At 44.7% G+C, this 14,026-nt stretch overlaps 1 protein-coding gene across 1 annotated transcript; it reads left to right on the top strand.

Annotated features, from left to right (window-relative positions):
• Positions 1-11,794: 11,794 nt before the first annotated feature.
• LOC129863198 (GS homeobox 1-like) lies at positions 11,795-13,346 on the top strand. The gene is made up of 2 exons (XM_055935119.1): positions 11,795-12,332; positions 12,470-13,346. The coding sequence occupies exons 1-2, from the start codon at positions 11,810-11,812 to the stop codon at positions 12,820-12,822; spliced, it is 876 nt and encodes a 291-aa protein (XP_055791094.1). The 5' UTR covers positions 11,795-11,809; the 3' UTR covers positions 12,823-13,346.
• Positions 13,347-14,026: the final 680 nt, after the last annotated feature.

Raw genomic sequence — 14,026 nt, 5'->3', positions numbered from 1 at the left:
CCAGACTGAACAGCACAACACCAGACAGAACAGAACAACACCACACTGAACAGAACAACACCACACTGAACAGAACAACACCACACTGAACAGCACAACACCAGACTGAACAGCACAACACCAGACTGAACAGCACAACACCAGACTGAACAGCACAACACCAGACAGAACAGAACAACACCAGACTGAACAGAACAACACCACACTGAACAGAACAACACCACACTGAACAGCGCAACACCAGAAAATAGAGTTGTCAATGGAGTGTAAATGAGGGTCAATAGAGCAGGAGAGAGGAGAGAAACTTCTACTATGGATACAATACATTTTTTGTTGTGTTTTTTTTTTTTTTTTTTTTGTCTTAGTTTATGTGTGTGAATGTGGTGTGTTTCTATACATTTCTGTGCTGGCGTTGGTTTATGTGCATGCGTGTGTATTTGTGTGATGATGTGTGACACACTCCAGATGAAAAGTCTCAGAGCCTCTCAGATCCACACAACAGCCAATGAAGAATCAGTGACTTTTATTGGTGTAGAATAAAAGGATGGGATGAAAGAGTCAAAGCCTAAAAGAGAGAAAGAAGGGATTCAGAGGGAGGGGCAAAGGAGTGCAGGACAAGGGCTCTATCCATCACGGCCGTGGAGGAGAGGAGACGCATTCCACCTCTCAGAGCAGGAGGATACACTCACTCAAGCCACAATGGAGGGGGAGGCTGGGAGAGACTGGGAGGGGCGTCCATCAATACTCAACCTCACCCATGGACTCTCTGTCCACACAGTCTCAATTCAGCTCCCAGTCCAATTCACTGCCCTCTGTGGGCATGACAAATGTACATTTCTGATGCCAAAAGCATTCATACCCACAACTTAGCAAAAACAAAATCACGCTGCACTAGCTCATGGTTTACACTCTAGGTTGTTGGTTTCAGTGTCACTCATGTCTTCTCCAGGTTTTACATGTTTTTTATGTCTTCAGTCTGTTCCTGTGTTGGTGTCATTATTTTGGAGGTCTCTCTCTCTCTCTTTCTCTCTCTCTCGGCTCTCTCTCATTCTCTCTCTTTTTCTCTCTCTCCCTCTCTCTCTCTCTTTCTCTCGCTCTCTCTCTCTTTTTCTCTCTCTCTTGTTTTTCTCTCTCTCTCTCTTTCTGTCTGTCTGTCTCTCTTTCTCTCTCTCTTTTTTTCTCTCTCTCTCTATCTCTTGCTCTCTTTCTCTCTCTCTTTCTCCCCACCCCAGTCAGTCAAAGTAGGCAGTGAGGAGCAGAGGGTGATAGGATGGTTCGGAGGTGGGGGGGGGGGGGGGTAGTGGGGATTGGAGGGCGGAGGGAGCAGGTGATGGCTTTCTGGAGTGCACCCTTTCACATCTCTCTCTTTCTCTGTCTGAGCAGCGTGAAGAGGTGGGAGAGATGAGGGGCCTCCTCCTCACGCCCCCAGGGGCTGCACCTGCCAGGGGTGAGGGCAGTGAGTGTGAACTCTGACATTGTACCCTCCGGGCTTGCTCATTTGATGCCCATACACAGGTAATATACGTATACAAACGCACACTGTTACACACACATGTTGCGTCCCTATCATCCAAACAAGCACATATTTTGTGTACACTTCACACACACACATTTCACACACAACTCAGCATGCTTACTGATGTGAAATTACTAATTATCATTTGAATTGTTTGGAAATGTATACATTTTCAGAATTGTATTTAGTGTTAAGGAATTAGGACTTGTTGAGCTCTTGTTTGTTATCTAGCGCTGTTTTGTGATTTACTTTTAGTTCTGTTTTGGGTTGGTTACATTCTGTACAGATGACCTGTCTCGTGGCTGTGTATAGTTCTAAATGTAGTGCTGAGAAGTCCCGTACCTGAGAGTTCTGCTCCATAATGTAGGGTTTGGCCCTGTACTGGTTTGTGTCATCTTGGAGTGGTTCTGTTTGGGTATCTTCCAATTCATCTTATTTGTCTGTGGTCCATCATGGGAGTGGCATCCCAAAGAGTAGGTCTCATTTATTAAAGTAATCTATGCACAGGCTGTCATAACGGTTCTGGCAGCTCTTGTTATGTTTGACAAACTGGCAACAAATTAGTATTATTCAGTGTGCGGAGGTCCGTTTGGGTTCTGTCAGGACTCAGATCAGTGCGAAGGTCGGTGTCAGTGGACCCCTGGCCCGGGCTAGCTGAAAGCCAGTGTATTGGTTTCTATGGTAATGGAGGAGTAGTAACCCCCCACTCAGCAGCGTCCCGCCGCGTGTCGCCTCCTCAATAGAGCGCATCTGCAGAAAACTGGGGACCCTCTGAAATGGGCAGTGACCCGTCCCCAGCAGCCACAAAAAAAGCAACAAATTTTATACCCCAGAACCACAGAGTTGGGCTTTTTCTCAGCGCTTACGTCATAACTCAGAGACAAAAAGCTGGGACAGAGCCCTGCACTGTCAAATGCAGAGAGAGGGAGAGAGAGGACTGGAGGAGGGGGGGGGGGGGGGGGGGTGGTCACCCCGATCATTAGGGTGGGGGGAGAAGTCAGATGCAGGAATGAATGAGAGAAAAAAAATCAAACGAAAACTTAAACAAAAGCTGGCTCCAAAACACAATGACGGCCATAGAGATTTGGTAAGAAAAGGGGATATTGCTTTATGAAAATGAATCAGGGGGCTATTCTTACTCAGGTCCCCAAATGTCTTATTCATTACCCTGAAAGTGTTGATCTCGCCTTGGCAACAGCTCACTCATTACAGGACTGGGTACAGTTTTACATTTTCATCAGAATTTACACTGAATTGAGCAACTCAACCTTCACCACAGCATTTCCACACAACATATGTTCTGCTATAGCACCACTTCAGAAATAAAATTGCCAACAAAAAATATGCTCCTGCCTCTAAAATAGTACTGTTTTTACCATTATAGTGCAAAGTAACAATGCAATTCACTAAACACAGCTCATCTATTCTAAAACACTGCTCCAAAATACTTGGAAAAGTACTGAATTTAAAACAATGCTAACATTAATATTGCATTTTCTCCATCACAATATTTTCTCTTAAACTAATAAAAAATTATACTAACTGTTAAAAGGAGAATGATGGGAGAGAGGGAAAACTTCAGGGGGGTGGGAAATTAACAGGATATAAGAGATGATGGAGCCATCCAAGCAGCAATGCAATCCTGAGAGCTTAATTATACAATCCCATTATTGCAATTAAACCACTTTAGTTTGAGTAAGAAATGGAAATAAACAAGTCAATACAAATACAATAGTAATGTTGACAGTTTGCAGGCAGTGTGGCAGCTTCCCACCCTCCCCAACCCCCCTTCTATTCTCCTCCTCCCTCCCATGGCTCAGTCGTCAATCCCAGGGGGGATCCAATTAATTAAATTAAGCGAATACACAAGTACTGTGGGACTCTATCAAATAGGCTATGGTTTACTTGTTCAAGTATATCTGAAACTAGTTAGCTAGTTCACTAAGAATACATGTTTCTTCAAAATATTTAGAATTTCAACCTGTATCCTCAACTTCCAGCTTTCATCATAGGACAATGCTGTGTGATTGGAAATTGATTTCAGATAGCATCGCAATCTTTGAAAAGTGCTTGAAGTTTAACCAAATTTCTCCCTCCTTCCTATACGGTCTATTCTTCTTTTCAAGCACATCTCCCCACCCCTCCCTCCCGCTTTCTCCCGCTTTCTCTCCAAGAGCCAATGTAGCCAGCTCACAGAGAGACATGAGAGGAGCTGAAAGAGGGACGATGAGAGAGCGAGATGGCTACAATGAAGGAGGGGAAGAAAAGAATGAAGGGAGGGAACTAGGGAGGAACAGAAAAGTAAAACGATTAAAAGGAGGGAGGAGTAGCGAGAGACAGGCAGCACTCGTTTGGGTCATAACTCTGTGCACATGACTAGTTTCTGTGGGTTTCTTATGACTTTTTCTAAGGAGAGGGAAGGAAAGTGGTGGAGAAAGTGGTTTGCCATTCTTTCACATATTGTTGTTAGGGAGTGTTTGGGTGTGATAAAAGGACAGAAACAGAGAGCGGAACAAAGGGGGGGTACCTTGGCTGAAGGCACTGTCACTGACGTCCCCAACACTTTGAACAACTTGTCAATGGAGATGCTGAAGTGGCCGCATTCTAAGCATTCTGTCACACATTTGTGTACAAACCGTTGAAAGAGCTTGCTGACCTGCCCATCGCCCTTTATTGCAGTTCAAATGGCAAGGCGCATGCATTGTGTCTGGGAGTTCATTAAATTCATTGGTTTGACCTGTTATTTTAAAGCCGAAAAGTCTACTGAATCGGAAAAATCTGAGTCAGCCATACAAAATGGCCTGATGACCTCCATAGGGAAAAAGACCCCTTTGAGCAGCATGTCAAGGCTTTCATATGGGAATGAAAGCCAAAGGGGACGTTTTAAAACATATCTATACCATAACAAATGTATTCACATCAAACGGGTATTATGTACGCAGAGTGTCGTTATCAAACGTCCATTAGCTCTATACTTCAGTATAGTTTGATGGGCATTTCGTCAAAATGCCTTAAGGCCTAGTGCAGTCAAAAACTTGATTTTCCTGTGTTTTATACTGTATGCATTTCCACACTATGAGGTTGGAATAATACTGTGAACTCATGAAAATGATGATAATGCCCTTTTAGTGTAAGAGTTGTTTGAAAAGACCACCTGAAATTTCAGCCTGTTTTGGTGGGATGGAAATTTGGCCTGCTTGGTGAAATCACCAGGCCGTAAATGAGTAAATAGACCAATTAGCAAGAGCGTTCCAAACCTCTCTGCCAATAACAGTTAGTTTTCAGTTTTCCCCTCCCCACTCAGACCACTTCCAGACAGACCTAGCTAAATACTTGCTTGAGAAATTGCTCAAGTAACAAAAGTTTATTTCAAAAACAGGGGGCAGGCAAACGACAGGTCAAGGGCAGGCAGAGGTCAGTAATCCAGAGCAGAGTCCGAAAGGTACAGAACGGCAGGCAGGCTCAGGGTCAGGGCAGGCAGAGGTCAGTAATCCAGAGCAGAGTCCGAAAGGTACAGAACGGCAGGCAGGCTCAGGGTCAGGGCAGGCAGAGGTCAGTAATCCAGAGCAGAGTCCGAAAGGTACAGAACGGCAGGCAGGCTCAGGGTCAGGGCAGGCAGAGGTCAGTAATCCAGAGAAGAGTCCGAAAGGTACAGAACGGCAGGCAGGCTCAGGGTCAGGGCAGGCAGAGGTCAGTAATCCAGAGAAGAGTCCGAAAGGTACAGAACGGCAGGCAGGCTCAGGGTCAGGGCAGACAGAGGTCAGTAATCCAGAGAAGAGTCCGAAAGGTACAGAACGGCAGGCAGGCTCAGGGTCAGGGCAGACAGAGGTCAGTAAACCAGAGAAGAGTCCGAAAGGTACAGAACGGCAGGCAGGCTCAGGGTCAGGGCAGACAGAGGTTAGTAATCCAGAGAAGAGTCCGAAAGGTACAGAACGGCAGGCAGGCTCAGGGTCAGGGCAGACAGAGGTCAGTAAACCAGAGAAGAGTCCGAAAGGTACAGAACGGCAGGCAGGCTCAGGGTCAGGGCAGACAGAGGTCAGTAATCCAGAGAAGAGTCCGAAAGGTACAGAACGGCAGGCAGGCTCAGGGTCAGGGCAGACAGAGGTCAGTAATCCAGGACAGTGTCACAAGGTACGGAACGGCAGGCAGGCTCAGGGTCAGGGCAGGCAGAGGTCAATAATCCAGGACAGTGTCACAAGGTACGGAACGGCAGGCAGGCTCAGGGTCAGGGCAGACAGAGGTCAGTAATCCAGGGCAGTGTCACAAGGTACAGAACGGCAGGCAGGCTCAGGGTCAGGGCAGACAGAGGTCAGTAATCCAGGACAGTGTCACGAGGTACGGAACGGCAGGCAGGCTCAGGGTCAGGGCAGACAGAGGTCAGTAATCCAGGACAGTGTCACGAGGTACGGAACGGCAGGCAGGCTCAGGGTCAGGGCAGGCAGAGGTCAATAATCCAGGACAGTGTCACAAGGTACAGAACGGCAGGCAGGCTCAGGGTCAGGGCAGACAGAGGTCAGTAATCCAGGGTAGTGTCAAAAGGTACAGAACGGCAGGCAGGCTCAGGGTCAGGGCAGGCAGAGGTCAGTAATCCAGGGTAGTGTCACAAGATACAGAACGGCAGGCAGGCTCAGGGTCAGGGCAGACAGAGGTCAGTAATCCAGGACAGTGTCACAAAGTACAGAACGGCAGGCAGGCTCAGGGTCAGGGCAGGCAGAGGTCAGTAATCCAGGGCAGTGTCACAAGGTACAGAACGGCAGGCAGGCTCAGGGCAGACAGAGGTCAGTAATCCAGGGCAGTGTCACAAGGTACAGAACGGCAGGCAGGCTCAGGGTCAGGGCAGACAGAGGTCAGTAATCCAGGGCAGTGTCACAAGGTACAGAACGGCAGGCAGGCTCAGGGTCAGGGCAGACAGAGGTCAGTAATCCAGGACAGTGTCACGAGGTACGGAACGGCAGGCAGGCTCAGGGTCAGGGCAGACAGAGGTCAGTAATCCAGGGCAGTGTCACAAGGTACAGAACGGCAGGCAGGCTCAGGGCAGACAGAGGTCAGTAATCCAGGACAGTGTCACAAGGTACAGAACGGCAGGCAGGCTCAGGGTCAGGGCAGACAGAGGTCAGTAATCCAGGGCAGTGTCACAAGGTACAGAACGGCAGGCAGGCTCAGGGCAGGCAGAACGGTCAAAACAGGGACTAGAGCAAAAACAGGAGTACAGGAAAAATGCTGGTAGGCTTGACAAAACAAACTGGTAACAGATGTACAGAGAACACAGGTATAAATACACAGGGGATAATGGGGCAAATGGGCGACACCTGGAGGGGGGGGGGGGGGGAGAGACAAGCACAAGACAGGTGAAAGAGATCAGGGTGTGACAGTATTAAAAAGGGTCTGACCTCAGCAAGGACAAGATGCTGAATTTGTTCAATCTTCTGCGTACTTATTGGTTCCTACAGTGCACAAATTAGTTCTCTGCTATTTGACCATAGGAAAAACAGCTACTCTGTAGATACTGCAATACGGGTTTGATTTAATTGAGCACTGTTGACTATTGTTGAATACTATTATTCTCTTATATTGGTTTATGAATGCATGTAAAGCAATTTATTGATATATTCATTGATTGAGCATTATGAAATGGTATTGGGCTGTTATGATTAGTCATAATGATTTGACATGATTTTAAAAGTATTCAGTTCACCTGACTTTAGGGACATTAGCAAGTTTGGTAGGCTACTAACAACCATCAGCACCATTCATTTAGAGAGCACAGTTTTGGAGAAGCCCAGTTACTGTGACTCAACAGCCACATGGAATTTGACTATGGTAATGATTGTGACTGCAGATGTGGCGGTAATACGGTCACAATAACAGCCCTCTTCAGGTGACTTTCACTCTTGCTGTAGATTTACAACCCACCTCCTCACACTGCATCGTAAATATTTGATGATACTTCCCATACATCGCTAACTTATGGTAGGCACTAAACCCATACTTTACGTATTAATTTTTCACATTCCTTGGATGATTGCACTTTACTGTCAATCGCTCTGAATAATAGTGTCTGCTAAATGACCCAAATATAAATGTAAATGCAAGAAAATGTGTTTATCTATGTTCAAGTTCATCTTGATAACTCGTATTGCTACCAAATGGAGCAAGACACACACACACACACACACACAGACACACACACACACACACGCACACTTAAGGATTCATTAGTCCCCATGGTGTGCTGTACATATTGCACTACTCAGCTGGTAGTTGGGTTAGCAGTGTTGTCTGTTGGACTGGTGGCTCTGCTGAGCATATGAATGATAATCAGGCCTTTGTGTGCCTACCCATAGTGGTGCAGCAGGACCTGCAGTCTGTGCAGTCGCCTCAGGGGAAGATTAGGAGGGGCAGCCGGTCCTCTGTGTCACATCGACAGTCACAGCGCCCGTCCGGCTCGGCCAAACCCCACTGGGACCCTAAATCCTGTTACACTGTCAGCTAAGACCATCCCTCCTACTAGAGATGTGTGGCTGTAAAATGTGTGTACATATTAAGTACGGGGGCGGAGTGTCTCAAAACGATGAATAATTCATACTAGAATAAAAGGAGATATTGACTACATCCCCATGAACAGAGTGCCCTCTTTATTTTATCAAATGGGAGATCATTAGACTCACACACAAACCCATGAAAATATCATTTTCTGGTGGCACAACGAGTGCTGGCCAATATCATCATCATCATCATGCATTAACAATATTCAGCTGGTATCATGATTATTGTTTATTGGAATATTTGATTAATGGTTTGGCTATTTTCAGTTGTTGCTTTTTCAGTTGTAGGGTTTGTGACATCACACTATTGGATACTTATTAGTGGATTAGATTAAATGTTTATCAGATTCTTATTCTATTTGTGGTTTGACTTGAGTGAGTAATCTATTTGTTGTTGTACTTGTAGATGTTCACTGCTTTTGTTTCTAGTTTCACAATATATGTCATTGATTCATCTTATATGAATGTTAGGCTGCAGCCTACTTTATGAAATGAGGACTTCATAACAGTGTCTAGAGTATCTATGAGTATGCTGTTTCGCACAGACAGGGAGCTGCAGAGTAGCTGTTTGATTTGTTTCAGTAACAAAGTCATTATACTGGATGAGATTTCTTGCACTTCTGGCCTGCGCCTCCAGAGGGCCATGTTTTCTGAGGTCAAAGCTATTTGTCGGTCTCCAGTTGGGATTACAAATGAGGATGAGCCTCCCTAAATAGCGACCCCCAGCACCCCTATATTCCTACCCACGGGATGACAGCTATGACCGTTATTTTGAAAACGATTTCCTTTGATAATATATTTAAGCAATGAGCCGACTCTAAACGCCAACCAGCCAAGCAAATGTCACTGTTCTAATAGTGACCAGATAATTCAATGTAACCCTCCACCTGTTGAAACAGCACCAATTCCAGACCAATTTTATTGTGCCTTGTGAGATCATACCCCAACAAACTCTGAGCCTCTAATGTTTTACATTTTTGTTGCGAAAATAAGGAAATGCATTTAATGAATTAATTGTTACATTAATACAACATTATTAACCCATTTTGTAATTCAAATTTAGAATACAGCATATAATTGAAAGGGGATGTGGTGGGTCAAGGGACTGGAGCGAGATTGGCCTATTAGTTAATGGAAGACGCCTGGCATACGGCGTCCAAGAGAATGAAAGGCCTAATCCCACTCTGTTGCAGATAACAGGCTCTTGTCCGCATGAATCTGTACCTACAGCTTGTTTAAGGGTTTAATTGCTCCTAATTTGTGCGGTAAATACCTGCTATTATGGCGCGGCAAAGTTGCGACCAAATTATACCCTTAATGTAAGTCGAGTGGTATTTTCCGCGGAGCAGAGTCCCTGGTCATTTTACAGGAGATAAAACAAATAGGTTTGTATGCTGCATATGGGCGGGCTTGCTTCTAGACTGAAAAGCCATTATGTGAGCAGCTCGGTTCTGAACTGAAAAGCATGAGCGGTGAGCAGACAGGTAATTGTCACGCTTGTCAACGACCACCAGAGACACCAACATTTTACTCTGCAACGTCGCAGCCAGAAAGGTGTCCAGTGTGCTATGTGGTCATGCACACATGAGAAGTTGTGGATTTTTTTGCACCTTGCGAAATTAACAGACTCTAATATTAAGATTTAATTTATACACAGCCCATTGCAACATATTTCCTTAGCCTAAGAGTTAGTATTGTCATTCGTGAGAAAGATTCCTTGCCCATGGGAATTAGAAAGTTCTAGACATCCTGCCGTAGCGCACTTGTTGCAGAAAGCACACTAGCAACCTGGGTAGAATGCATGCATGTAAAATATAAGATTTTAGGTATAATAAATTTGGAAACTCCAGTCATAGCCCAAACTGGTGACAAAACCTTATAGGCCTATTCATGTTATGGTTTTATCCAGTTGCTATCTGATATATGTGTCACGATCGTCTTGACGTGGAAGAGAGGACCAAAACGCAGCGTGTGAAAAATACATTATTTTTAATTATAACAACGAAACAAAAACAACAAACTGACAATCGTGAAGCTATTTAAACAAATCGTGCTGACACTAAACACTACACAATGACATAGACAATTACCCACAACAGCCCAATGTTGTATGGCTGCCTTAAATATGGCTCCCAATCAGAGACAAATGAATGACAGCTGTCTCTGATTGAGAACCATTCAGGCAACCATAGACATACCTAGAAACCTACACTCAACACTAACCCATGCACTCTAACAAAACCCCCTAGACACTACAACCACCACAAGACAAAAACACAAACATCCCCCCTGTCACACCCTGACCTAACCAAAATATTACAGAAAATAAAGATAACTAAGGCCAGGGCGTGACAATATGTTTATAAGCATTATAACCAATTACCCATCTTATTTTCTCTCTCTTCCTCTGAGAAAGCACTGTTTGAATTTTGAAAGAATATTTACATTTGCGTCGTCTAAGTTTCTAATGTGAATAAAATAGGGAAGCTTTTAAGGGACAATTCAAAAACAAAAAATAAAAGAAACGCAATACGGCTGGGAGGAATATAAACGACATTTCACTGTTTACTCAAACATTAATGGTTCCCATCCCTTTGAAGGTGTCGTTTAGAAGACCTAAAGTGAAAGAAAATGTTTTCCTATTACTTAATTCAATCAGAGCGAGGCGGGGGCTTTCACGCGCACGCATTTGGCCTCTCTGTGACAGAGTCGCCTTTGTGTGCGTCTATCCGCCGCTGTCACACACTTTAATTCGAGTCTCTTTCTCTTGCATTGAAAACACTCCACAATGACATTCAATAAGGGCCGGCGAGTGAAAACCTGGTTATTTTTATATATTCTTTCCCGGACTCGGCGGGGGCCCGGGCACAGGAATTAATCACTGGTTTGAACCGCATTGCCTTCAGGCTGTGACTTGTCCTTTCTGTGTCTAGAAATGATACATTGGCCTCAAAATGGACAAGTACATTCACACGTTTTAAATTAAACACTTATTTGTTTGCAGATAATCCTACCTTTAGCAGCAATCAATAATATATATATATATATATATATATATATATATTCACTTGTATAGACATAAAGGTCCTAATATGTCCTATAGGGCTATATGTCATGTGTTCACAAATATTACGACATACTTGCAAGTTCAACATAGCGATGCCAATTAAGGAAGGTCCTCTCCAGCATAAATTAGAACAAAATGCAAACGTTTTATTGTATTTCGAGACTACGAGGCTATTGTGTGTCCTGCATCTTTTGTGTGGCATGCATATGTGCTTGGATTCCAGAAAATATTAACTTACAGCTTATTTAACGTAAACATTACAGAGCAAATACCACTCAACTCCCCAACTGTTACTCATGATTGATCAAGTTAAACGCATTCTCTGTTATGTTATGCGGAAAGTGTAGGCTTAGTTGGATAAGTGCTGATGGTGTTCCATAAATGAGTAGATTTTCTAAAAACAGACAGACCAGTAGAAATGGCTACCCCAGTACATTGGCTAAATGTTTATTTCTCAAATTATAGATATTAAAACGTAGTATAATAAATAAGAGCGAAGCTAACATGTAGAAGGGGTAGTGCCGCCTCTTGCGGCGTGGGTGGGGCTGACAAGAATAGACCACATTATGCAGTTCATTTAGTTAACAAGTGAAATAATGGGGAAGCGTGCAGTGTGAATGCCAAGAGAAAAGGCACAAAACCCTATTGAGAGCTCTTAGACGCTCACGGCGCAACCGTCACATGGCCGGACCGGGACTACAACTATTTAAAGAGCGTCAGTGTCCTTTCAGCACCACTCCGCTGTCCACCCGCCAAGCAAGCAGTTCAGAACGAAATAACGCGCTGACTGAAAAAGTTTACCAAGTACTGAGCAGCAAGTTTGCAGAGATGCCGAGGTCCTTTCTTGTGGATTCCTTGATTTTGAGGGAGGCAAATGATAAAGGGAGGGAAAACAATCCACCTTTATTTCCTTACGCTATGCACCCGTCTCACCCACTCCATGGGCTGTCCGCAGGCTCTTGCCACTCACGGAAGGCTGGCTTGCTATGCTTCTGTCCGCTATGCGTATCCCAGCTCCACCCGTCCCCACCGACCTTGCCACTCCTCAAGGCATCCTTCCCTACCTTCGGCTCCCAGTACTGCCATTCTGCACTATCGAGGCACCACACGTCCTCCACCGGCGTCAACCTCAACCACGGTCCGGGGATATATCAAGCAACCTATTCGGTTCCAGACCCACGACAGTTCCACTGCATCTCCATCGGTGAGTAAACGTATTGAATACACAAATGATACTTTTACACAGAATGAGCTTCATCAGCTGAATGAACATTTATTCCGGTGTTTTATTTAGCATTTTGGATAACTTAATTAAATGTGTATATTTCTTTGCTTTTACAGAAAACAACAACAGCCAACTTCAGAGCAGCAAGCGCATGCGCACAGCCTTTACCAGCACGCAACTTTTGGAGTTGGAGAGAGAGTTCACTTCCAACATGTACCTCTCCAGACTTCGACGCATTGAGATCGCCACATATCTAAACCTGTCAGAGAAGCAGGTCAAGATCTGGTTCCAGAACCGCAGAGTCAAACACAAGAAGGAGGGGAAGAGCGGCGCGCACAGATCCGGCTCCCACAGTTGCAAGTGCTCGTCCCTGTCATCTGCACGGTGCTCGGAGGAGGAAGAGGACATGCCCATGTCTCCTTCCTCATCAGGGAAAGATGATGATGGAGACCTGTCCGTCTCTCCCTGAACTTCCCCTGTTCTTCCCCGATCCTCAACAGAGACAATTGGTCCTCATAGCACCTGTGGAATTCTGAATGCAGCCAAAAAGTCGACTGTTCTTATCGTGTTCAGTCACCTGTACATAGGAAGAGAATAAAATATATAAACAGGGAATTTCTCTGGAATGTTGTATAATTGTATACATGTTGTTCGTTTTATATGTAGTTTTTTTCTGATAACGGTCCATTCGTTGTTGCCAATGGATTATATTACAGCTAGACAGGTCGATATTGGTTTTATGATATACCCAAATGAATAGCAACATTTGTTAGTATTATTTTTGTAAATCAATAGCTGTATTTTGTATAATGGTGAATACTGGCTAGCTTTAAGCACATTATTTGGATGGAAATGTGATGGAGAATTTTTTTCTCTCACAATGTCACATCACTAATAGCCTATCAAACTGTTATTATATCTTCAGTGTATTTGAAAATATTTATTTATTTAAAAATGTGAATACTTAAATAAAGAATATTTCTTAGTGATATACTCATGACTCTGTGTAAAATTATTTACACTTGCGCACCACTGGGAGCGCAAACACAGGCACTGGGAGCGCAAACACAGGCACTGGGAGCGCAAACACAGACACTGGGAGCGCAAACACAGACACTGGGAGCGCAAACACAGACACTAGGAGCACAAACACAGACACTGGGAGCACAAACACAGACACTGGGAACGCAAACACAGACACTAGGAGCACAAACACAGACACTGGGAGCGCAAACACAGGCACTGGGAGCGCAAACACAGACACTGGGAGCGCAAACACAGACACTGGGAGCACAAACACAGGCACTGGGAGCGCAAACACAGGCACTGGGAGCGCAAACACAGACACTGGGAGCGCAAACACAGACACTGGGAGCACAAACACAGGCACTGGGAGCGCAAACACAGACACTAGGAGCGCAAACACAGACACTGGATTCGCACAGACAGAGCCGTTGCGCACTGACTTCATTCGTACTATCAACGGCACAGCACCGTGTGGAAACGTTAACAGGATATTAACTTAAGACATCATTAATAAAATACAATGAAAACGACTCACCGTGGATATGTTAAGTTCAAAATATGTTACCAACTACTTTATGCAGAGTTGGATATGGCATTTGGGTCAGTTTACTGGTGATACTGTGCAACCTTCAGAATGCGTGTTGTGT

This window comes from Salvelinus fontinalis, chromosome 10 (assembly GCF_029448725.1).
Source record: "Salvelinus fontinalis isolate EN_2023a chromosome 10, ASM2944872v1, whole genome shotgun sequence".
Lineage (NCBI taxonomy): Eukaryota > Metazoa > Chordata > Actinopteri > Salmoniformes > Salmonidae > Salvelinus > Salvelinus fontinalis.
The sequence above is the reverse complement of the archived record's forward strand: the minus strand, read 5'-3'. Positions and strand labels throughout refer to the sequence as shown.